Source organism: Salvelinus fontinalis, chromosome 16 (genome assembly GCF_029448725.1).
Source record: "Salvelinus fontinalis isolate EN_2023a chromosome 16, ASM2944872v1, whole genome shotgun sequence".
Taxonomy (NCBI): Eukaryota; Metazoa; Chordata; class Actinopteri; order Salmoniformes; family Salmonidae; genus Salvelinus; species Salvelinus fontinalis.
In genome coordinates this window covers 24835563-24861506 of record NC_074680.1, presented here as the reverse complement: position 1 = coordinate 24861506, position 25944 = coordinate 24835563, and the positions used below count along the sequence as shown (strand labels likewise).

Below are 25944 nucleotides of genomic sequence, written 5' to 3'. Positions count from 1 at the left end.
GACCTCGGTGTTACTCTGGACCCTGATCTCTCTTTTGACGAACATATCAAGACTGTTTCAAGGACAGCTTTTTTCCCATCTACGTAACATTGCAAAAATCAGAAATGTTCTGTCCAAAAAGGATGCAGAAAAATGTATCCATGCTTTTGTTACTTATAGGTTAGACTACTGCGATGCTCTACTTTCCGGCTACCCGGATAAAGCACTAAATAAACTTCAGTTAGTGCTAAATACGGGTGCTAGAATCCTGACTAGAACCCAAAAATGTTATCATATTACTCCAGGGCTAGCCTCCCTACACTGGCTTCCTGTTAAGGCAAGGGCTGATTTCAAGGTTTTACTGTTAACCTACAAAGCGTTACATGGGCTTGCTCCTACCTATCTTTCCGAGTTGGTCCTGCCGTACATACCTACACTTATGCTACGGTCACAAGACGCAGGCCTCCTAATTGTCCCTAGAATTTCTAAGCAAACAGCTGGAGGCAGGGCTTTCTCCTATAGATCTCCATTTTTATGGAATGGTCTGCCTACCCATGTGAGAGACGCAGACTCGGTCTCAACTTTCAAGTCTTTACTGAAGACTCATCTCTTCAGTGGGTCATATGATTGAGTGTAGTCTGGCCCAGGAGTGTGAAGGTGAACGGAAAGGCTCTGGAGCAACGAACCGCCCTTGCTGTCTCTGCCTAGCCGGTTCCCCTCTCTCCACTGGGATTCTCTACCTCTAACCCTATTCCGGCGTCGACAGAGATGGCCGCCTCGCTTTGCGTTCCTAGGAAACTATGCAGTATTTTGTTTTTTTATGTGTTATTTCTTACATTGGTACCCCAGGTAATCTTAGGTTTCATTACATTCAGTTGGGGGGAACTACTGAATATAAGAGCAACGTCAACTCACCATCATTACAACCAGGAATATGACTCTCCCGAAGCGGATCCTGTGTTTTGCCTTCCACCCAGTACAATGGATCTGATCCCAGCCGGCGACCCTAAACAACGTAAAAGGGGCAAACGAAGCGGTCTTCTGGTCAGGCTTCGGAGACGGGCACATCGCGCTCCACTCCCTAGCATACTACTCGCCAATGTCCAGTCTCTTGACAACAAGGTTGATGAAATCAGAGCAAGGGTAACATTCCAGAGAGACATCAGAGACTGTAACGTTCTTTGCTTCACGGAAACATGGCTCACTCGAGAGACGCTAACGGAGTCGGTGCACCAGCTGGTTTCTTCACGCATCGCGCCGACAGAAACAAACATCTTTCTGGTGAGAAGAGCGGCGGGGGTGTATGCCTTATGATTAACGAGACGTGGTGTGATCATAACAACATACAGGAACTCAAGTCATTCTGTTCACTGTTCACAAATGTCGACCGCATTATCTACCAAGGGAATTCTCTTCGATTATAATCACACCGTATATATTCCCCCCCAAGCAGACACATCGATGGCCCTGAACGAACTTTATCTGACTCTTTGTAAACTGGAAACCACACACCCTGAGGCTGCATTCGTCGTAGCTGGTGATTTTAACAAGGCTAATCTGAAAACAAAACTAAATTCTATCAGCATATCGATTGTGCTATCAGGGCTGGTAAAACCTTGGATCATTGTTATGCTAACTTCCGCGACGCATATAACGCCCTCCCCCGCCCTCCTTTCGGAAAAGCTGTCCACTCTTCCATTTTGTTGCTTCCAGCCTACAAACAGAAACCAAAACAGCAAGCTCCCGCGCTCAGGTCTGTTCAACGCTGGTCCGACCAATCTGACTCCACGCTTCAAGACTGCTTCGATCACGTGGATTGGGATATGTTCCGCATTGCGTCCAACAACAACATTGACGAATACGCTGATTCGGTGAGCGAGTTCATTAGAAAGTGCATTGACGATGTCGTACCCACAGCAACGATTAAAACATTCCCAAACCAGAAACCGTGGATTGATGGCAGCATTCGCGTGAAACTGAAAGCGCGAACCACTGCTTTTAACCAGGGCAAGGTGACCAGAAACATGACCGAATACAAACAGTGTAGCTATTCCCTCCGCAAGGCAATCAAACAAGCTAAGTGCCAGTATAGAGACAAAGTCGAGTCGCAATTCAACAGCTCAGACACAAGAGGTATGTGGCAGGGTCTACAGTCAATCACGGATTACAAAAAGAAAACCAGCCCCGTCGCGGACCAGGATGTCTTGCTCCCAGACAGACAAAATAACTTTTTTGCTCGCTTTGAGGACAATACAGTGCCACTGACACGGCCCGCTACCAAAACCTGCGGGCTCTCCTTCACTGCAGCCGAGGTGAGTAAAACATTTAAACGTGTTAACCCTTGCAAGGCTGCAGGCCCAGACAGCATTCCCAGCCGCGTCCTCAGAGCATGCGCAGACCAGCTGGCTGGTGTGTTTAAGGACATATTCAATCAATCCTTATCCCAGTCTGCTGTTCCCACATGCTTCAAGAGGGCCACCATTGTTCCTGTTCCCAAGAAAGCTAAGGTAACTGAGCTAAACGACTACCGCCCCGTAGCACTCACTTCCGTCATCATGAAGTGCTTTGAGAGACTAGTCAAGGACCATATCACCTCCACCCTACCTGACACCCTGGACCCACTCCAATTTGCTTACTGCCCCAATAGGTCCACAGACGACGCAATCGCAACCACACTGCACACTGCCCTAACCCATCTGGACAAGAGGAATACCTATGTGAGAATGGTGTTCATCGACTACAGCTCAGCATTTAACACCATAGTACCCTCCAAACTCGTCATCAAGCTCGAGACCCTGGGTCTCGACCCCGCCCTGTGCAACTGGGTCCTGTACTTCCCGACGGGCCGCCCCCAGGTGGTGAGGGTAGGTAACAACATCTCCACCCCGCTGATCCTCAGCACTGGGGCCCCACAAGGGTGCGTTCTGAGCCCTCTCCTGTACTCCCTGTTCACCCACGACTGTGTGGCCATGCACGTCTCCAACTCAATCATCAAGTTTGCGGATGACACTACAGTGGTAGGCTTGATTACCAACAACGACGAGACGGCCTACAGGGAGATGGTGAGGGCCCTCGGAGTGTGGTGTCAGGAAAATAACCTCACACTCAACGTCAACAAAACAAAGGAGATGATTGTGGACTTCAGGAAACAGCAGAGGGAGCACCCCCCTATCAACATCGACAGGACAGTAGTGGAGAGGGTAGAAAGTTTTAAGTTCCTCGGTGTACACATTACGGACAAACTGAATTGGTCCACCCACACAGACAGCGTTGTGAAGAAGGCGCAGCAGTGCCTCTTCAACCTCAGGAGGCTGAAGAAATTCGGCTTGTCACCAAAAGCACTCACAAACTTCTACAGATGCACAATCGAGAGCATCCTGTCGGGCTGTATCACCGCCTGGTACGGCAACTGCTCCGCCCACAACCGTAAGGCTCTCCAGAGGGTAGTGAGGTCTGCACAACGCATCACAGGGTGCAAACTACCTGCCCTCCAGGACACCTACACCACCCGATGTCACAGGAAGGCCATAAAGATCATCAATGACAACAACCACCCGAGCCACTGCCTGTTCACCCCGCTATCATCCAGAAGGCGAGGTCAGTACAGGTGCATCAAAGCAGGGACCGAGAGACTGAAAAACAGCTTTTATCTCAAGGCCATCAGACTGTTAAACAGCCACCACTAACATTTAGTGGCCGCTGCCAACATACTGATTCAACTCCAGCCACTTTAATAATGGGAATTGATGGAAATGATGTAAAAATGTATAACTAGCCACTTTAAACAATGCCACTTAAATATAATGTTTACATACCCTACATTACTCATCTCATATGTATATGTATATACTGCACTCTATATCATCTACTGCATCTTGCCATCTTTATGTAATACATGTATCACTAGCCACTTTAAACTATGCCACTTTATGTTTATATACCCTACATTACTCATCTCATATGTATATACTGTACTCTATACCATCTACTGCATCTTGCCTATGCCGTTCTGTACCATCACTCATTCATATATCTTTATGTACATATTCTTTATCCCTTTATACACACAAGTGTAAGGTAGTAGTTGTGAAATTGTTAGGTTTGATTACTTGTTGGTTATTACTGCATTGTCGGAATTAGAAGCACAAGCATTTCGCTACACTCACATTAACATCTGCTAACCATGTGCATGTGACAAATAAAATTTGATTTGATTTGATTTATTACAGGGGCTGAGTCACTGGCTTACTGGTGCTCTTTCATGCCGTCCCTAGGAGCGTCACTTGAGTGGGTTGAGTCACTGACGTGATCTTCCTGTCCAGTACTTAAATAATATCCTCTCCGGTTGTCCTGGTTTCCAGAAGAGGATGTCTTCCTTAATTGACCCCACATAAACTTAACGGACATATACCAGGAGCTGTACCAGGCCGGCCACGTCTGTTGACTCATCCAGCTGTAACGCATAAAATTCACTGCCTTGTATGCGAAGGTGTAATTTTTTCAAAACATCTCCTGCCATATCACTGATGCGTCGTGAAACAGTGTTGTTTGATGGAGGCATTGTCTGTACAGTTTTTTTGGCCTTTTCCCCCAGCATTGTGCAAGCCATATCTGCGGCAGCAGGAAGAATTAAGCCCTCCACTATAGTATGGGGCTTGCCTGTCCTAGCCACTAGGTAGCTCACCATATAAGACACTTCTAGCCCCTTCTTATTAATGGTATCTGTTGCTTTTATACATGTCTTACTACTCGAAAGTCATCCAAATTCTCGCTCAAAAAACTCCTGTGGCTTATTTTTCAAATTGGCATGCTTTGTTTATAAATGTTTGCGCAAGAGAGTGAAGGTTTCATCGAGTTGGGAGATAGTACTTTTGCACATATAACACACTGTGGCTGAGGAAAAGCACTAATCACAATATAAGTGAACCCCAAATCAATGTAGTTCTCATCATATTTGCTTTTGGCAGTGAAACAAGGCTACTCAGGTGAGAAAATAACCTCACCCAAATGTATAGCCCCGTTGGAAAATATAAATGGACTGTTTGAAAATGTGAAGAGAAAAAAAGCGATTTAATTTTTTTCAATATGAATCACATTTTTATTTGGCATACCCCCGACGCCATTGCACGTACCCCTGTTTGGGAATACCTACAGTAGACAATATGCAATTACAAGTGAGTATTTCAAACTGTGTTGAAAAGGCTAAAATATGAAATGTAAACCCAGAATAAAGCTTCTTATTGGTCACTAGAGAAGCCTGGTCCTCAGACTGTGACTGAGTGCGTTGTTCACTCAGCATATTCGTCCATAACGTCCATGACTGATAATCATAACAACCATCAATCACAAACACCAAAGATTGATTGCACTTGAAAACCAATTTGGGATGACTGTTCCACATTCCTTTAGCACTGCAGAGTGAGAGGAATGCAATAACAGATGTTGTTGAAAACCTCCAATCTTATTTGATAGGGGAAAAGCTTACAGTCATTTGTCTCTATGCAGCTCCTAAAAACATTATGGAGTCCGGTCAACCCAGGTTGCTCTACGTGATGCAACTTTTCAACTACATTTTTCATTTAAAATGAAAGAAAATGTATACATGACTAATTCGACCAAGGGTAGCTTTAGCTACTGATAAAAAAAAATGTATCCATCGATCAAGGGCCAAATTCCAAATGTTACAGCCAGGGTTGGGGTCAATTCCATTTCAATTCCAGTCAATTGAGGAAGTACACTGACATTCAAATTCCAATGATCTTCAATGCTTTTCAGTTAGGAAAATTGGAATTGGAATGTGGTTTACTTTCTGAATTGACTGGATGTGACCCCAATCCTGATTACAGCCAGTACCTATAGCAGCGGTGTATGTGGATCTTGGTCAAACTAGAGCTCACACTCACAGTGAGTGTATGAATCTGTGAGACAGAGCACAGTGGGACAGAGAGAGGGACTGCAGCACCCATCCCTTCTCCATACAGGACAGGGCAGCAGTCTGACAGAATGAGGCAGAGAGAGGGATACTTAGTGACCTGTACCACTACAAGATAAATGAAGCACACCAAAAACACACTGTCCTCCTTTTTAGGTAGCAAGATGTAAAACTTGGCTAAACTAGTTCACCTTGTTAGAGGTAAATCTAACTTTAAATTGGAACTTCAGACAACTTATTTCTGCTCTGCTGTGAGCCTACCTGCTTGCTACACTCAGGTAAAACAAAGTCAATATGTGAAAGAATCTAGAGCTGTATCGATGCAGCTATCTGTTCTCTAGGCATTTTAATTATGCACATTTAAATCATGGTGGAGTACAGATCCAGAGAGCTTGACCACCAGCGGCAGGACAGTGGATTTACGCCAGCAAAACAGAAATGACATGATTTGTAGTGACTCATGTAGTAACGCAGGGGTCGGCAACAGGCGAGTGATTATTTTTGGCCCCCCAAAGTGGTTAGTAAATAAATAAATAAATAAATAAATCGTCGTGGGGGGAAATACAGCCCAAAACTTTTTTGCAGTGTACAAATTATTATAATTATTTTCCAGCCTCCCGACCATTCGCGCCGACAAATATCGTCCTGTGGCTGAATCCAGTTCAGCCCCTGCCGTACCGGAAGCCAAGTGTCTCTCTCAGGGCAGCCTCTAGCATCAGCTTCACAAATGTCAAAGATACTGAATGTCAAAATGGCTTAAAGTAATGTCCCCCGACTTCACTTTAATGACCTTTCATTATGCAGGTCAATTTTGAGATAACCACAATTTTATAGTCAAAACACACACACACACAATTTACAACCACAGAAGCACAAACACTGTAAAAACTTCCATTTGATCAGAACCCAACCCAGAGCCCTCTATGCAAGCTGTTTTCTAGAAATACCTCTCCTGATCCACTCTTTCTTGGCATGCTGTTGGGGAAACAATATGGGGTAGCAGGGAGGAATCTGCTCCAACCGTACCTCCACACCCTGGTTTCCCTAGGTGAATAACAGGCGACCTCTAACAGCAGAGTGGAGCAGTCTGGTAATGAGAAGGATATTGGGGCTCTGGGGGCGTAGGCCTGTGTGTCCTCAATCAGAGAGGGCATATCATGAAGACAGCTTTACAGCAGCTTGTCTACACACTGCTCTCTTGTTTATGGCCCATGCTGTGGGACCGGAGCAACTAGACTGGGCTTCCCATCTTCTCTGGGGAGGAGGTCGAAAGGGTTACACACCTCTTCACTTTGATTGCCCCAAAGAGATGACCTATCAATATACCTCCTTCGTATTCACTATAACGCATGGGTGGGAAAACTTCTTGGCTCGAGGGCCACATCGGGATTTCGAAATTCAACAGAGGGCCGCACAGATCTTTTTGGGACTGACTTGTTGTGAAAATCAATTTGCGGGTAAGAAATTGGGCAGTTATTTGAAAATATAGACCTTCAGGACTGGCCTGGAGTTTTTTTTAACTCAAACCTCCCTTGGGCCGGATTGAATAGGCCATAGTTTGCCCACCCCGGGCATAATGGCAGAGCACATCCTGTGCATTAGAGTAGTTGGCTGAATCATCATCTCATCTAAATGTTGATTGACCATCTCATTTTTGAAACACTGATTTTACAGTACAGACGTGTATTGTTGATTTAGAGATGGGGGGCTTCAGCTCTCTGGTGGTCCTACCATGGGATAGCTGATAGGGAAGAGCAGCTAGCCATAAATCACAATCAACTGCTTATTCATTGGCTGATTGATGTCACAGTTTAAAGTGGCAATTAGCAGTTGAAACAATAACAAAGTTAACTCCCCCGCTACGGTTTTGTTAAAAAGCGGCGGGATGGGGCCGGCTTGCTCATAACTTGCAGATAGTTGTTGACACATCAACTAGGATTAGGGGGCAGGGCAATTTGTGATTGTTTTGGTAAACAGTGGCTGTATTGGAGGGGGAGTGGTTTCACCTCTGCTAAGCAATCAGTATTAGTGTTAGTACTTCAGTCTCCCCTGGTTTCTCAGCGGCAGCTGTAAACGGTGGTTGTGTCAGTGGCTCCATACCACTTCAGTATCTTACCTAGTTATTTTCTGATGATCTCATTTCTGTCCTTTAGTAGCTTTGGCAACTATGTGTGTCTTCTATACCTGTTGGTGTTTCTCCCTGTAGGCTTTACAGACACTCCCCACCCCTTGGCTGCAACCCTTCTAATTTAGTGTAGCCTATGTGCACAACCCATGTGGAATTCTGGGTCTCTGGCAGCGTTTGGAACTGACGATTTGCAGTCCAGAATGCAGAGTTCATCTCAGCCTATGATGCCCTTCAGTCCCTTGACTGTTTGTCCCTGACAGAGACATGGATCACCCCAGAGAAGACTGCTACTCCAGCTGATCTCTCTTCATCCGACTACTTTTTCTCTCATAGTCCAAAAGCTTCTGGTAGTTGCGGTGGTGGCACAGGGCTACTAATTTCTCTTAACTGGAGATTTTCTCCCTCTCTCATGCTGGCACTGTCACTTGTCTACTCAAGCTTAACATTGTTGTCATCTATCGCCCAGCAGGTGCCTTGACACCTTGATAAGCTAATTTCATGACGATGGTTCACCGCTCTTCGTACTTGGCAACTTCAACCTCCCGACGTCTGCCCTCGATTCATGTCTTTCCAACTCCCTCTTTCCACTCCTTGCCTCTTTTGACCTCACCCTTTCCCAATCCCTTCCAACTCACAAGGCAGGCAATACGCTTGACCTCATCTTTACTAGAGGCTGTTTGCCTACTAATCTCACAACAATCCTCCAAGACTCTGATCACTATTTTGTTTCCTTTTCGGTCTCCTTTTCCTCCAACCCTAGTCACTCAGCCCCTACCCAGATAGATTGTGACGTCACAATCTTCGCTCTCTCTCCCACTACTCTCTACTCTACTTTCGTATCATCTCTCCCTTCTGTTAAATGCTTCTCCCTCCTGTCTTCTGTCTCTGCGGCCCTACTCTCCTCCCTTTTCCACATCCTATGACTCGCACTGTCCCCTTTCAATGAGTGACTCATTGCGAGCTTACAGAACATGGCTGCAGGCATCTAAGCAAAAATGGAGGAAAAATACATTTCCGGAAGACCCATCATCTTTTCACTCCTTCTCTACCTTCTCTTCTGTATCCGCTGTAAAAGCCACTTTCTATTACTCTAAATTTCAAACTTATACCTCTAACCCTAGGAAACTCTTTTCATCCTTCTTCCTTAATCCTCCACCCCCTCCCTCCTCCCTCTCTGATGATGACTTTGTCAACCACTTTGAGAAGAAGGTTGATGACATCCACTCACACAGAACTACCCTACGCCTTGAGCTCTTTCTCCCCTTTCTCTCCAGATGAAATCCTGCGACTAGTAAGGTCTGGCCGCCAGAAAACCTGCCCACTCGACCCCATCCCCTCCTCCAGACCATCTCTGGAGACCTTTCACATTCCTCACTTCCCTCATCAAGTCATCCCTGACCACTGGCTGTGTCCCCTCTGACTTCAAAATGGCCTGAGAAACCTCCTCAAGAAACCAACACTCGACTCATCTGACATCAAAACTATAGACCTGTATCCCTTCTTTTTTTTTTAACACTTGAGAGTGCTGTCTCTGACCAACCTGCCTGCTATTTCTCTCAGAACAATCTTCTTGACCCTAACCAGTCAGGCTTCAAGTTGGGTCACTCAACCGAGACGGGCCGCTTCTGTGTCATGAAGGCTCTTCACCAAAGCTGACTTTCTCTCCTCTGTTCTCATTCTCCTAGATCTATCAACTGGCTTTGACACCGTGAACCATCAGATGCTCCTCTCCACTCTTGGATTGCATCCAACGTGGAGAGGATCTGTGTCTGCAGCATGGTGTCCCCCAGGGATCGGTTGTCTCTATACACCAAGTTACTCGGCTCTGTCGTATCCTCACATGGTCTCCTATCATTGCTATACGAATGAAACTCAACTATTTTTCTCCTTCTCCCCCTTCTGACACCCATGTGGCGACACGCATCTCTGCATGCCTCGCAGATATCTCAGCTGGGATATCGGCCCACCACCTCAAACCTCGACAAGACGGAGCTGCTCTTCCTCCTGGGGAAGGCCTGCCCGCATAAAGATCTCATCTCAGTTGACAACTCCAGTGTCTCCCTCCCCGAGTGCAAAGAATCTTGGTGTGACCCTGGAGAATACTCTGTTGTTCGACTAACATCAAAGCAGTGACTCGCTCCTACAGGTTCATGCTCTACAACATCCGTAGAGTACGACCCTACCTCACACGCAGGCCCTAATCTAGGCACTTGTCCTCTTCCGCCTGGACTACTGCAACTTGCTGTTGGCTGGGCTCCCCGCTTGTGCCATCCATGCAACTTATCCAGAATGCGGCAGTCCCCCTGGTTTCCAACCTTCCCAAGTTCTCCCATGTCACCCCGCTCCTCCGCACACTCCACTGGCATCGAGTCGAGGCTCGCATCCACTACAAGACCATGGTGTTTGTCTATGGAACTGCAAGAGAAATTGCCCCTCCCTACCTTCAGGCTATGCTCAAACCCTGCACCTCAACCTGAGCACTCCGTTCTGCCACCTCTGGTCTCTTGACCCTCCCAGCCCAGTCCAAGATGTTCTCTGTCCTGGCACCCCAATGTTGGAACCAGCTTCCCCCTGAAGTCCTGGCACCCCAATGTTGGAACCAGCTCCCCCCTGACGTCCTGGCACCCCAATGGTGGAACCAGCTTCCCCCTGAAGTCCCTGCCCATCTTCCAAAAGCACCTGAAACCTTACCTCTTCCATCCACACATCACCTCCCACAAAAAACAAGTCATGACTCAACACTTGCACTTGACCCCGCCCCCCCCCCCCCCCCCGCTCTCCAATACCTGTGATAGCTAGGTGGGACAACCACATATCTTAAGGTGTATGTATTAACTAAGTCGCTTTGGATAAAAGCATCTGCTAAATTACTAAATTGATGGAGAAATGTAACCACACTCAAATTCAAAGACAAAGCTATGGATGCATGAGATCAAAATTATAACCACGTTTTAGGCTATACAGTGTTTGTTTACATTTACTTTGTTAACACACATTGGAGTAAAATAAGCTGACAGTTGAACTAAGCTCATGAGGCATTTATAAGTTATATTCTTCAAGAATCAAATGGGTCCATATCATTAACTAATTAATCTAAAATAATGTAGCAACTGCTGATTGCCCCTTTAAACATGCACCACTTAAATCAACATTATTGGTGCCTTGTGTCTGTGTCCCTACACCACACAAGTCGATTTGTCTCATCACTAGGGAGGTGGGCATCCAAGTCAATCTGATCATTCTGATCTTGGGTTGTGGTTGTAGTGGTAGTTGCGTCATTTCTCCCCCTTCCTCGTCTCTTGTCCCTGGGGGTGATGGTGTTTCATACAAACTGTAACACCAGGCAATGAAGACAAAGTGGCAGACAGTGAGATCATCCATCACACCTGTCTAGTTTAATTACCATCCATTCTTGGATGGAAGCATCCGGACCATCCCAACTGCCTCTCCTTCAATCCCTAGGTGAGTGCTGTGGGGTAAGGGTAAAGAGTGGGAATACTGTAGCTGTGCAGCGCATACATAAATCACTATCACCCCAAACTTTCTCTCTCTTACGTTCTGTGTCTGAATTTCCGGCCTCACTGAAATTAGAGACCATGTTAAATGTTTATCATTAAAATAACAATCCATGCGGAAATATCCAATTAGCCTATACTGTCAACAGGCTCTACTATGGGAAAACAATCATGCCATGTTACAGTAAAAGAAGGATGGGACTGGGGAAGTGCTGATGAGAGAGACAACCATTGGCTTCACTGTGTAATATTTTCACTTGGATATCTGCAGCGCTGCAAAGTGGCTTCTTTGATGTGCCATGTTGCAATGCTTTCATAAACCTATACAGCAGTGTTCTTTTTCCAAGTACAGTTGAAGACGGAAGTTTACATACACCAAAGCCAAACACATTTAAACTCAGTTATTCACAATTCCTGACATTTAATCCTAGTAAAAATTTCCTGTTTTAGGTCAGTTAGGATCACCACTTTATTTTAAGAATGTGAAATGTCAGAATAATAGTGGAGAGAATTATTTATTTCAGATTTTATTTCTTTCATCACATTCCCAGTGGGTCAGAAGTTTACATACACTCAATTAGTATTTGGTAGCATTGCCTTTAAATTGTTTGACTTGGGTCAAACGTTTCGGGTAGCCTTCCACAAGCTTCCCACAATAAGTTTGGTGAATTTATGCCCACTCCTCCTGACAGAGCTGGTGTAACTGAGTCAGGTTTGTAGGCCTCCTTGCTCGCACACGCTTTTTCAGTTCTGCACACAAATGTTCAATAGGTTTGAGGTCAGAGCTTTGTGATGGCCACTCCAATACCTTGACTTTGTTGTCCTTAAGCCATTTTGCCACAACTTTGGAAGTATGCTTGGGGTCATTGTCCATTTGGAAGACCCATTTGCGACCAAGCTTTAACTTCCTGACTGATGTCTTGAGATGTTGCTTCAATATAGCCACATCAGTTTCCTCCCTCATGACGCCATCTATTTTGTGAAGTGCACCAGTCCCTCCTGCAGCAAAGCACCCCCACAACATGATGCTGCCACCCCCGTGTTTCACAGTTGGGATGGTGTTCTTTGGCTTGCAAGCCTCCCCTTTTATCCTCAAAACATAGCGATGGTCTCTTTCCAAGATAGCGTAGCAGTCGGACGTGTGTTTGTCTTGTCTTGTCCCGCGTAAATAGTCCTCGTATTTTTTGTATACATTTCGTATATATTTTAATTTCACTTTCCATCTTGGAACTGAATATACATTCCCGCAACCCGCCTCACCCAATGTGGTACGGATCTGCTATTTTTTATACTTTAGAACCGTAACCCCAATCAGAAGCTAGCCAGATAACTAGCTACTAGCTAGTACTCAGTTAGCCACTGCTGCGGTCTTCACCCTTAACTCGGACACCAGCCAGCTTCAGCTCGGGTCAATACCTGCCAGTCTGCAGGCGCGATATCAACCCAGAGAATATAGGACTGCTTTTTCTCTACCACATCACCGGATTCCTGACGCAAGCTCTGGACAATTACACCGGATCATCGTCGCTAGCTAGCTGCAACCAAGTGGCTACTACTGGCTAATACCTCTGTCCCGAAACAAGCACCAGTTAGCCTTGAGCTAGCCTCGAACTAGGCCCATCTGCCGGCTAGCCGAAGAGGTCTACCAGCGAATTCTTGGGCTACAATACCTCTTTTGCCAATTGGACTGGACCCTTTATTGCCGACACGGAGCCCCGCCGTTTCATCACGACTGGTCTGCCGACGTAATTGTCCGAGGTGGTTTCAACAGGCTTTTCCATTGCGACGTTTCTGAATACCCATCTGCTAATTATTAGCTGTCTTATCGGCTGCTATCTAAATAAATATACCGGACAATTTTTTTTTTATTTTTTTTCCTGGGTCACTATATCTATTTTGCCAATTGGATCGATCCCCTCTACCACACGGAACCCCACTAATCTACCGATGGAAACGAACGAGGTGACAAAAAATAAAAAAATAAATAAAAAAAAACAGACCTCCATCCTATGTTATCTTGCTACCGATAGCCAGCTACCCGGCCAGCTGTCTGGATCGCCGTGACCCCAACCAACCTCTACTCACTGGACCCTTATGATCACTCGATTAAGCATGCCTCTCCTTAATGTAAATATGCCTTGTCCATTGCTGTTCTGGTTAGTGTTTATTGGCTTATTTCACTGTAGAGCCTCTAGCCCTGCTCACTATATATCCAACCTCTCAGTTCCACCACCCACATATGCGATGACATCACCTGGTTTCAATGATGTTTCTAGAGACTATATCTCTCTCATCATCACCCATTACCTAGGTTTACCTCCACTGTATTCACATCCTACCATACCTTTGTCTGTACATTATTCCTTGAAGCTATTTTATCGCCCCCAGAAACTTCCTTTTACTCTCTGTTCTAGACGTTCTAATCGACCAATTCTCATAGCTTTTAGCCGTACCCTTATCCTACTCCTCCTCTGTTCCTCTGGTGATGTAGAGGTGAATCCAGGCCCTGCAGTACCTAGCTCCACTCCTATTCCCCAGGCGCTCTCTTTTGATGACTTCTGTAACCGTAATAGCCTTGGTTTCATGCATGTTAACATTAGAAGCCTCCTCCCTAAGTTTGTTTTGTTCACTGCTTTAGCACACTCTGCCAACCCAGATGTTTTAGCCGTGTCTGAATCCTGGCTTAGGAAGACCACCAAAAATTCTGACATTTTCATCCCTAACTACAACATTTTCAGACAAGATAGAACGGCCAAAGGGGGCGGTGTTGCAATCTACTGCAAGGATTGCCTGCAGAGTTCTGTTTTACTATCCAGGTCTGTTCCGAAACAATTTGAACTCCTACTTTTAAAAATCCACCTCTATAAAAACAAGTCTCTCACTGTTGCCGCCTGCTATAGACCACCCTCTGCCCCCAGCTGTGCTCTGGACACCATATGTGAACTGATTGCCCCCCATCTATCTTCAGAGCTTGTGCTGCTAGGCGACCTAAATTGGAACATGCTTAACACCCCAGCCATCCTACAATCTAAGCTTGATGCCCTCAATCTCACACAAATGATCAATGAACCTACCAGGTATCACCCCAATTCCGTAAACACGGGTACCCTCATAGACATCATCCTAACCAACTTGCCCTCCAAATACACCTCTGCTGTTTTCAACCAAGATCTCAGCGATCACTACCTCATTGCCTGTATCCGTAATGGGTCAGCGATCAAACGACCTCCACTCATCACTGTCAAACGCTCCCTGAAACACTTCAGCGAGCAGGCCTTTCTAATCGACCTGGCCGAGGTATCCTGGAAGGATATTGATCTCATCCCGTCAGTAGAGGATGCCTGGATATTTTTTTTAAATGCCTTCCTCACCATCTTGAATAAGCATGCCCCATTCAAGAAATTTAGAACCAGGAACAGATATAGCCCTTGGTTCTCTCCTGACCTGACTGCCCTTAACCAACAGAAAAACATCCTATGGCGTTCTGCATTAGCATCGAACAGCCCCCGTGATATGCAACTTTTCAGGGAAGCTAGAAACCAGTATACACAGGCAGTTAGAAAAGCCAAGGCTAGCTTTTTCAAGCAGAAATTTGCTTCCTGCAACACAAACTCAAAAAAGTTCTGGGACACTGTAAAGTCCATGGAGAATAAGAACACCTCCTCCCAGCTTCCAACTGCACTGAAGATAGGAAATACTGTCACCACCGACAAATCCATTATAATTGAGAATTTCAATAAGCATTTTTCTACGGCTGGCCATGCTTTCCATCTGGCTACCCCTACCCCGGTCAACAGCACTGCCCTCCCCTCTGCTACTCGCCCAAGCCTTCCCCATTTCTCTTTCTCCCAAATACAGTCAGCTGATGTTCTGAAAGAGCTGCAAAATCTGGACCCTTACAAATCAGCCGGGCTAGATAATCTGGACCCTTTCTTTCTAAAACTATCTGCTGAAATTGTTGCCACCCCTATTACCAGCCTTTTCAACCTCTCTTTCGTGTCGTCTGAGATTCCCAAAGATTGGAAAGCAGCTGCGGTTATCCCCCTCTTCAAAGGGGGAGACACTCTAGACCCAAACTGCTACAGACCTATATCTATCCTACCCTGCCTTTCTAAGGTCTTTGAAAGCCAAGTCAACAAACAGATTACCGACCATCTCGAATCCCACCATACCTTCTCCGCTATGCAATCTGGTTTCAGAGCTGGTCATGGGTGCACCTCAGCCACGCTCAAGGTCATAAACGATATCCTAACCGCTATCGATAGGAAACAGTACTGTGCAGCCATATTCATTGACCTGGCCAAGGCTTTTGACTCTGTCAATCACCACATCCTCATCGGCAGACTCGACAGCCTTGGTTTCTCTAATGATTGCCTCGCCTGTTTCACCAACTACTTCTCTGATCGAGTTCAGTGTGTCAAATCGGAGGGTCTGTTGTCCGGACCTCTGGCAGTCTCTATGGGGGTGCCACAGGGTTCAACTCTTGGACCGACTCTCTTCTCTGTATACATCAATGATGTCGCTCTTGCTGCTGGTGAGTCTCTGATCCACCTCTACGCAGACGACACTATTCTGTATACTTCTGGCCCTTCTCTTGACACTGTGTTAACAACCCTCCAGGCGAGCTTCAATGCCATACAACTCTCCTTCCGTGGCCTCCAATTGCTCTTAAATACAAGTAAAACTAAATGCATGCTCTTCAACCGATCGCTGCCTGCCCCTGCCCGCCTGTCCAGCATCACTACTCTGGACGGCTCTGACTTAGAATATGTGGACAACTACAAATACCTAGGTGTCTGGTTAGACTGTAAACTCTCCTTCCAGACTCACATCAAGCATCTCCAATCCAAAGTTAAATCTAGAATCGGCTTCCTATTCCGCAACAAAGCATCCTTCACTCATGCTGCCAAACATACCCTTGTAAAACTGACCATCCTACCAATCCTCGACTTTGGTGATGTCATTTACAAAATAGCCTCCAAAACCCTACTAAATAAATTGGATGCAGTCTATCACAGTGCCATCCATTTTGTCACCAAAGCCCCATATACTACCCACCACTGCGACCTGTACGCTCTCGTTGGCTGGCCCTCGCTTCACACTCGTCGCCAAACCCACTGGCTCCAGGTCATCTACAAGACCCTGCTAGGTAAAGTCCCCCCTTATCTCAGCTCGCTGGTCACCATAGCAACGCCCACCCGTAGCACGCGCTCCAGCAGGTATATCTCTCTGGTCACCCCCAAAACCAATTCTTCCTTTTGCCGCCTCTCCTTCCAGTTCTCTGCTGCCAATGACTGGAACGAACTACAAAAATCTCTGAAACTGGAAACACTTATCTCCCTCACTAGCTTTAAGCACCAGCTGTCAGAGCAGCTCATAGATTACTGCACCTGTACATAGCCCATCTATAATTTAGCCCAAACAACTACCTCTTTACCTACTGTATTTATTTATTTTGCTCCTTTGCACCCCATTATTTCTATCTCTACTTTGCACCTTCTTCCACTGCAAACCAACCATTCCAGTGTTATTTTTTACTTGCTATATTGTATTTACTTCGCCACCATGGCCTTTTTATATTTTTATTTATTTATATACATATTTTGTTTGCCTTCACCTCCCTTATCTCACCTCACTTGCTCATATTGTATATAGACTTATTTTTCACTGTATTATTGACTGTATGTTTGTTTTACTCCATGTGTAACTATGTGTTGTTGTATGTGTCGAACTGCTTTGCTTTATCTTGGCCAGGTCGCAATTGTAAATGAGAACGTGTTCTCAATTTGCCTACCTGGTTAAATAAAGGTGAAAAAAAAAAAATTATAATAATAAATAAATTATGGCCAAACAGTTCTATTTTTGTTTCATCAGACCAGAGGACATTTTTCAAAAAAGTACAATCTTTGTCCCCATGTGCAGTTGCAAACCGTAGGCTGGCTTTTTTATGAAGGTTTTGGAGTAGTGGCTTCTCCTTGCTGAGCAGCCTTTCAGGTTATGTCAATATAGGACTCCTTTTTCTGTGGATATAGATACGTTTGTACCTGTTTCCTCCAGCATCTTCACCAGGTCCTTTGCTGTTCTTCTGGGATTGATTTGCACTTTTCGCACCAAAGTACGTTCATCTCTAGGAGACAGAACCAGTCTCCTTCCTGAGCGGTATGATGGCTGCGTGGTCCCATGGTGTTTATACTTGCGTACTATTGTATGTACAGATGAACATGGTACCTTCAGGCATTTGGAAATTGCTCCCAAGGATGAACCAGACGTGTGGAGGTCTACAATATTTGTTTCTGAGGTCTTGGCTGAATTCTTTTGATTTTCCCATGATGTCAAGCAAAGAGGCACTGAGTTTGAAGGTAGGCCTTGAAATACATCCACAGGTACACCTCCAATTCACTCAAATTATGTCAATTAGCCTATCAGAAGCTTCTAAAGCTATAACATAATTTTCTGGAATTTTCCAAGCCGTTTAAAGGCACAGTCAACTTAGTGTATGTAAACTTCTGACCCACTGGAATTGTGATACAGTGAATTATAAGTGAAATAGTCGGTCTGTAAACAATTGTTGGAAAAATGACTTGTGTCATACACAAAGTAGATGTCCTAACTGATTTGCCAAAACTATAGTTTGTTAACAATAAATTTGTGGAGTTGTTGAAAAAAAGTTTGAATGACTCCAACCTAAATGTATGTAAACTTCCGACTTCAACTGTGTGCACGCACTACTTTTCCTTTTTTTTGTTGAAACAAGTAATTCTCTTCATTTCACTTCACCAATTTGGACTATTTTGTGTATGTCCATTACTTGAAATCCAAATAAAAATACATTTAAATTACAGGTTGTAATGCAACAAAATAGGAAAAAGGCGAAGGGGGATGAATAGTTTTGCAAGGCACTGTACCTAGATCCTTTGATATGAAAAATGCGGATTTTGTTTAAAACATTGAAGCCTCACTCAATCCATCATTATATAACTTGCAGTAATTTTGCACTTAGAGGCACAAACCACACTGACGAAGTACCAGGCTGCATTACAGCTTTGAGCAATTACAGCAAACAACCACAGTTTGTTTATAAACTAGTCAAGCAAAACAGCATGGTGTAATTTCTCCAAATTGAGCATTATCATTAAACTGCGGAGAAGTACAATCAGGAAAAAAAATTCAACACGTAGAATGTGATTCTAGACTGACAATTATACCAATAGTTATACCAATAACTTATCACAGGCATTTTGCTGATATCGTTCATTACAATAATGGGCCTATACTAGAGAAATGTAAAGTTTGAAATGAAATAAGTTTGCTAATATGGGTTTGTTAATGGGACAATTGATGGCTTCAACCATCAAACTAGTAGTAGTGGTTGTTGAAATTATTACCAAAAAAACTGGTTTATTGTTTATCACATCAATTCAGGCAATGTATTGCTATATGGATTTTGTCCATATCAGCCAGCTTTATGATGTGGTACAGTAAGCTGTTTCCATGTTGCTCTCAGTCTGTCCCTGGTTTATGAGTAGTCACTGGTTACGTTTGTAGACCCTGTTAACGTAAAGACCCTGGTTACGTGTACAACCTGGTTACGTGTACAACCTGGTTATGTGTACAACCTGGTTACGTGTACAACCTGGTTATGTGTAGCTGGACTTTAATGTTAAACTCAGTGAATATGTGCTTCCCATGGAGCTTTGCTGAGCCCTGGGATTCTCTCATCCCACTCAATGGACACTATGAAGAACACCTGAGAAGACCTGACTCAAATACACCCGGTTTCAGAAGCGTATTATCTACACTCAACTGTATGAGAATCAGCCACTCTGGCGATGATACCACATTCAAAATGTTAGTTTCCGGTAGGAAATCCTGGATTATATCTTGGAGCTAGAGCCACTCTGAAATGCTCTCTAATTTTCTTTGCATAAGCTTTCAGTTTGAGAGAAACAAACGACGAATAATGTCACAGGCCTATTCCTCTTCACAGTATGTAGTCTCTCTGTGCCTACCTTTGCCTCTGATGTGGGTTCCAGGTAGCACAGTCGATTGCCGAGCCCCTCTGCTGTCAGACAGAACTTGCGATTCTCCTTGTGGATGCAGGCGACACACTGGAGCACCACTTCATCATCCTGTCAAGACAACATTTTCAGAGTGAGAGGAGGAGAGAGGAAAACCACCACTACCCTCAACAGGAGCCCACCAACCACCTTTTAAGAGAGAGATTCTTCACTTTCTCTTTGAATTTAGTGTGTAGTAATGACCTTTATGGAAACAGGAGATTCAACTCCCCAGACACTGGACAGGTAGACAGGGAAGGTAATGCACATTGTACTTAATTGTGTAACATTACAGTTCATATACTACTGGTTGAAGATTCAGGCTCCACCATATATTCTCAATTACCCAATATTCCAGCAGCAAAATTGGTACCTTAAAATATCAAGGATATTCTTTTGATTTTTTTCACCTTCAACTTTATCATGGTAAACTGGTGTGGTAAGATTTCTAGTCTATTGCTTCTCAATGAGGCCATGGTGACACACCATGCAGAACAGGAGAACAGGATGATACAAATGCTAAAGAAAAGGATTCAAGTTGATGACTGACATGTTCCCCTATGTAGGTTCTCTGTTTCTGGCTGTACATTGGGAAGTCTTCTGCTAATGTGATCAAACAGAAACTATCCATCGAGGAGTCCTTTAAGTCTGCCGAACATCCTTTGGGCTATTTACACTGTTTATATAGCACAAATGAGACTGAAGTAATTGATTGGAGAGTTCAGGTTTAAAAGGAAATAATGATCTAGCTAAATGTATGCCGAGGAGCATCATGAAGCAGCTAGCTGTGCATTGCTTTGGGCTGGATTTGCTCATGAGACAAGAGATACTTAGCATGCATTTTACTGAGTAAATAGATCATTTGGTTTTATTCATAGACCGATTTGGAGTCAGTACAGATACTAATAACAGCTAATAATGTATTTTCACCAGAATCACCACATTCTAGTCATCACTGTAGTTATTACAGCTATATGCAGGAAAACTGCAAATATCCAATATATCTAGTATAGCTATATCAATATTTTCTTGGTGGGAAACTATTTTTGGTTATTTCTGACTGTGTATTATAATTGTATGAATGTTATACAATATAATCAATATCAGCATAAGAGCATATAAACATCCCTCAGTATTTGGTTAATGAACATCTCTGTTAGAGAATTACTGAGCAGTTTATGAATGATTAACAGGACAATTATTCACATCTGTTTTACACTTTTCTAGTTCTATACACATAACAAATGGGAATCGCTCTAGAAATAAATTACAATGTTAAAAGGATGCGAGTCATTAAAGCTGTAAGCATGTTCCATTTTTAATACAGTAATACTGCAGCAACCCTAACCATATCACTGTTGAATGTTCACAGACTGTATAGTGTCATTATGCTAAAGTATACAGCTTACTGACAGAGCCCACAATCTGAAAAGAAATATAATCAAATGCCCTCGTTCTGAAAATGTTGTGATTGCATTTACAAGACTCGCTGGCAGCGTAAACGGTGAAATGGATATGATTCTTTCCCCAGCGTAACAGGCAGGCAGAATGTGCTGATGTTGTTGCTAACTGAGCAGCAGTGGTAGCACCCCAGCACCGAGGGGTGCAGCAGGATTCAGCCTTGTCGCTGTGTGTCTGAAGACAGTGTATGTAACGTTCCTGACCTATTTTTATGTTATTTTGATTATGTTTAGTTGGTCAGGGCGTGAGTTGGGGTGGGCATTGTATGTTGTGTGTGTTTGGTTAGTCCATGGGTGTTGTATGTGTATGGGATAGTGTTTGTTAGGTTGTCTAGTTATGTCTATGGCTGCCTAGATTGGGTCTCAATCAGAGACAGCTGTCATTCATTTGTCTCTGATTGGGAGCCAGATTTAAGGTAGCCATAGGCAGTAGGCTTTTGTGGGTGTTTGTTCCTGTGTCCTCACAGGACAGTTGAAGGTTAGTCTCATTTGTTGTTTTGTAGTTTTGTAGTGTATTGTTTTGCTGTTTTCATTAAAAGATGGCTTATTTCCCTCAATCCGCATCTTGGTCCTATCCATGCTCCTCCTCGTTTGAGGAGGAGAACAACAATGACTGCCTTTACAGAAACACCCACCACAACAGGACCAAGCGGATTGAGGAGAGAGAAAAAGAACTAAAGCAATGGAGAGAAGAGGAATGGAGTTGGGAGCAAATTTTCAATGGAGAAGGACCCTGGGCTAAGGTGGGAGAGAATCGCCGCTCTCGGGAGGAGAAGGAGGCAGCCACAGCCCAGGAGCGCTGGTATGAGGAGGCAGCACGTATGAGAGGCTGGAAGCCCGAGAGGCTCACCCAAAAATTTCTTGGGGGGGGGCTAAAGGGGAGTGTGGCGAAGCCGGGTTGGAGACCTGAGCCAACTCCCCGGGCTTGCCGTGGAGTAAGAGGGCGTCGTACTGGTCAGACACCGTGTTATGCGGTAAAGCGCACGGTGTTCCCAGTACGCGTGCTTAGCCCAGTGCGGGCTATTCCACCTTGCCGCACTGGGAGGGCTAGGTTGGGCATCGAGCCGAGTGCCATGAAGCCGGCCCAACGTATCTGGTCTCCAGTACGTCTCCTCGGGCCGGCGTACATGGCACCAGCCTTACAGGTGGTGTCCCCGGTTCGCCTGCATAGCCCAGTGCGGGCTATTCCACCTCGCCGCACTGGCAGGGCTACGGGGACCATTCAACCTGGTAAGGTTGGGGAGGCTCGGTGCTCAAGAGCACGTGTCCTCCTTCACGGTCCGGTATATCCGGCGCCACCTTCCCACCCCAGCTCAGTACCACCAGTGCCTACACCACGCACCAGGCTTCCAGTGCATCTCCAGAGCCCTGTTCCTCTTCCACGCACTCTCCCTATGGTGCGTGTCTCCAGCCCAGTGCCTCCAGTTCCGGCACCACGCACCAAGCCTCCTGTGCGTCTCCAGAGCCCTGGACGCACTGTTCCTTCTCCCCGCACTCGCCCTGAGGTGCGTGCCCTCAGCCCGGTACCTCCAGTTCCGGTACCACGCACCAGGCCTAGAGTGCGCCACGAGAGTCCAGTGTGCCCTGTTCCTGTTCCCCGCACTCGCCCTGAGGTGCGTGCCCTCAGCCCGGTACCTCCAGTTCCGGTACCACGCACCAGGCCTATAGTGCGTCTCAGCCGGCCAGAGTCTGCCGTCTGCCCAGCGGTGCCTGAACGGCCCGTCTGCCCAGCTCCGTCTGAGCCATCTGTCTGCCCAGCTCCGTCTGAGCCATCTGTCTGCCCAGCGCCGTCTGAGCCATCTGTCTGCCCAGCGCCGTCTGAGCCATCTGTCTGCCCAGCGCCGTCTGAGCCATCTGTCTGCCCAGCGCCGTCTGAGCCATCTGTCTGCCCAGCGCCGTCTGAGCCATCTGTCTGCCCAGCGCCGTCTGAGTCATCCGTCTGCCACGAGCCATTAGAGCCGCCCGTCTGCCACGAGCCATTAGAGCCGCCCGTCTGTCCCGAGCCAGTAGAGCCGTCCGTCAGTCAGGAGCCGCCAGAGCCGCCCGCCAGTCAGGAGCCGCCAGAGACGCCCGCCAGTCAGGAGCCGCCAGAGACGCCCGCCAGTCAGGAGCCGCCAGAGACGCCCGCCAGTCAGGAGCCGCCAGAGACGCCCGCCAGTCAGGAGCCGCCAGAGACGCCCGCCAGTCAGGAGCCGCCAGAGACGCCCGCCAGTCAGGAGCCGCCAGAGACGCCCGCCAGTCAGGAGCCGCCAGAGACGCCCGCCAGTCAGGAGCCGCCAGAGACGCCCGCCAGTCAGGAGCCGCCAGAGACGCCCGCCAGTCAGGAGCCGCCAGAGACGCCCGCCAGTCAGGAGCCGCCAGAGACGCCCGCCAGTCAGGAGCCGCCAGAGACGCCCGCCAGTCAGGAGCTGCCAGAGACGCCCGCCAGTCAGGAGCTGCCAGAGACGCCCGCCAGTCCGGAGCTGCCCTACAGTCCGGAGCTGCCCTACAGTCCGGAGCTGCCCTACAGTCCGGAGCTGCCCTACAGTCCGGAGCTGCCCTACAGTCCGGAGCTGCCACTCAGCCCGGACCTGCCGGAGTCCCTCAGCCAGGACCTGCCGGAGTCCCTCAGCCAGGACCTGCCGCCCCTTGTCCCGGTGCTGCCCCTTGTCCCGGTGCTGCCCCTTGTCCCGGTGCTGCCCCTTGTCCCGGTGCTGCCCCTTGTCCCGGTGCTGCCCCTTGTCCCGGTGCTGCCCCTTGTCCCGGTGCTGCCCCTTGTCCCGGTGCTGCCCCTTCTCCCGGTGCTGGTCGCTCATTTAGGTGGTGTTAGTGGGAGGGTGGTCATTGGGAGGGGGATAAAGAAGCGGGGATTGATTATGGTGGGGTGGGGACCTCGCCCTCAGCCTGAGCCACCACCGTGGTCAACTGCCCACCCAGACCCTCCCCTGGACTTTGTGCTGGTGCGCCCGGCGTTCGCACCTTGAGGGGGGGGTTCTGTAACGTTCCTGACCTATTTTTATGTTATTTTGATTATGTTTAGTTGGTCAGGGCGTGAGTTGGGGTGGGCATTGTATGTTGTGTGTGTTTGGTTAGTCCATGGGTGTTGTATGTGTATGGGATAGTGTTTGTTAGGTTGTCTAGTTATGTCTATGGCTGCCTAGATTGGGTCTCAATCAGAGACAGCTGTCATTCATTTGTCTCTGATTGGGAGCCAGATTTAAGGTAGCCATAGGCAGTAGGCTTTTGTGGGTGTTTGTTCCTGTGTCCTCACAGGACAGTTGAAGGTTAGTCTCATTTGTTGTTTTGTAGTTTTGTAGTGTATTGTTTTGCTGTTTTCATTAAAAGATGGCTTATTTCCCTCAATCCGCATCTTGGTCCTATCCATGCTCCTCCTCGTTTGAGGAGGAGAACAACAATGACTGCCTTTACAGAAACACCCACCACAACAGGACCAAGCGGATTGAGGAGAGAGAAAAAGAACTAAAGCAATGGAGAGAAGAGGAATGGAGTTGGGAGCAAATTTTCAATGGAGAAGGACCCTGGGCTAAGGTGGGAGAGAATCGCCGCTCTCGGGAGGAGAAGGAGGCAGCCACAGCCCAGGAGCGCTGGTATGAGGAGGCAGCACGTATGAGAGGCTGGAAGCCCGAGAGGCTCACCCAAAAATTTCTTGGGGGGGGGCTAAAGGGGAGTGTGGCGAAGCCGGGTTGGAGACCTGAGCCAACTCCCCGGGCTTGCCGTGGAGTAAGAGGGCGTCGTACTGGTCAGACACCGTGTTATGCGGTAAAGCGCACGGTGTTCCCAGTACGCGTGCTTAGCCCAGTGCGGGCTATTCCACCTTGCCGCACTGGGAGGGCTAGGTTGGGCATCGAGCCGAGTGCCATGAAGCCGGCCCAACGTATCTGGTCTCCAGTACGTCTCCTCGGGCCGGCGTACATGGCACCAGCCTTACAGGTGGTGTCCCCGGTTCGCCTGCATAGCCCAGTGCGGGCTATTCCACCTCGCCGCACTGGCAGGGCTACGGGGACCATTCAACCTGGTAAGGTTGGGGAGGCTCGGTGCTCAAGAGCACGTGTCCTCCTTCACGGTCCGGTATATCCGGCGCCACCTTCCCACCCCAGCTCAGTACCACCAGTGCCTACACCACGCACCAGGCTTCCAGTGCATCTCCAGAGCCCTGTTCCTCTTCCACGCACTCTCCCTATGGTGCGTGTCTCCAGCCCAGTGCCTCCAGTTCCGGCACCACGCACCAAGCCTCCTGTGCGTCTCCAGAGCCCTGGACGCACTGTTCCTTCTCCCCGCACTCGCCCTGAGGTGCGTGCCCTCAGCCCGGTACCTCCAGTTCCGGTACCACGCACCAGGCCTAGAGTGCGCCACGAGAGTCCAGTGTGCCCTGTTCCTGTTCCCCGCACTCGCCCTGAGGTGCGTGCCCTCAGCCCGGTACCTCCAGTTCCGGTACCACGCACCAGGCCTATAGTGCGTCTCAGCCGGCCAGAGTCTGCCGTCTGCCCAGCGGTGCCTGAACGGCCCGTCTGCCCAGCTCCGTCTGAGCCATCTGTCTGCCCAGCTCCGTCTGAGCCATCTGTCTGCCCAGCGCCGTCTGAGCCATCTGTCTGCCCAGCGCCGTCTGAGCCATCTGTCTGCCCAGCGCCGTCTGAGCCATCTGTCTGCCCAGCGCCGTCTGAGCCATCTGTCTGCCCAGCGCCGTCTGAGCCATCTGTCTGCCCAGCGCCGTCTGAGTCATCCGTCTGCCACGAGCCATTAGAGCCGCCCGTCTGTCCCGAGCCAGTAGAGCCGTCCGTCAGTCAGGAGCCGCCAGAGCCGCCCGCCAGTCAGGAGCCGCCAGAGCCGCCCGCCAGTCAGGAGCCGCCAGAGACGCCCGCCAGTCAGGAGCCGC

At 47.4% G+C, this 25944-nt stretch overlaps 1 protein-coding gene across 10 annotated transcripts in view; it reads right to left on the bottom strand.

Annotated features, from left to right (window-relative positions):
• Positions 1-25944, bottom strand: part of LOC129812846 (ryanodine receptor 3-like) — a 199661-nt gene that overhangs the window by 149471 nt on the left and 24246 nt on the right. For all 10 annotated transcript variants that reach the window (XM_055864766.1, XM_055864767.1, XM_055864775.1 and 7 more), the window contains exon 2: positions 19564-19683. In XM_055864766.1, the coding sequence (XP_055720741.1) occupies positions 19564-19683 (120 nt within the window). The remainder of the gene's footprint in view (positions 1-19563; positions 19684-25944) is intronic.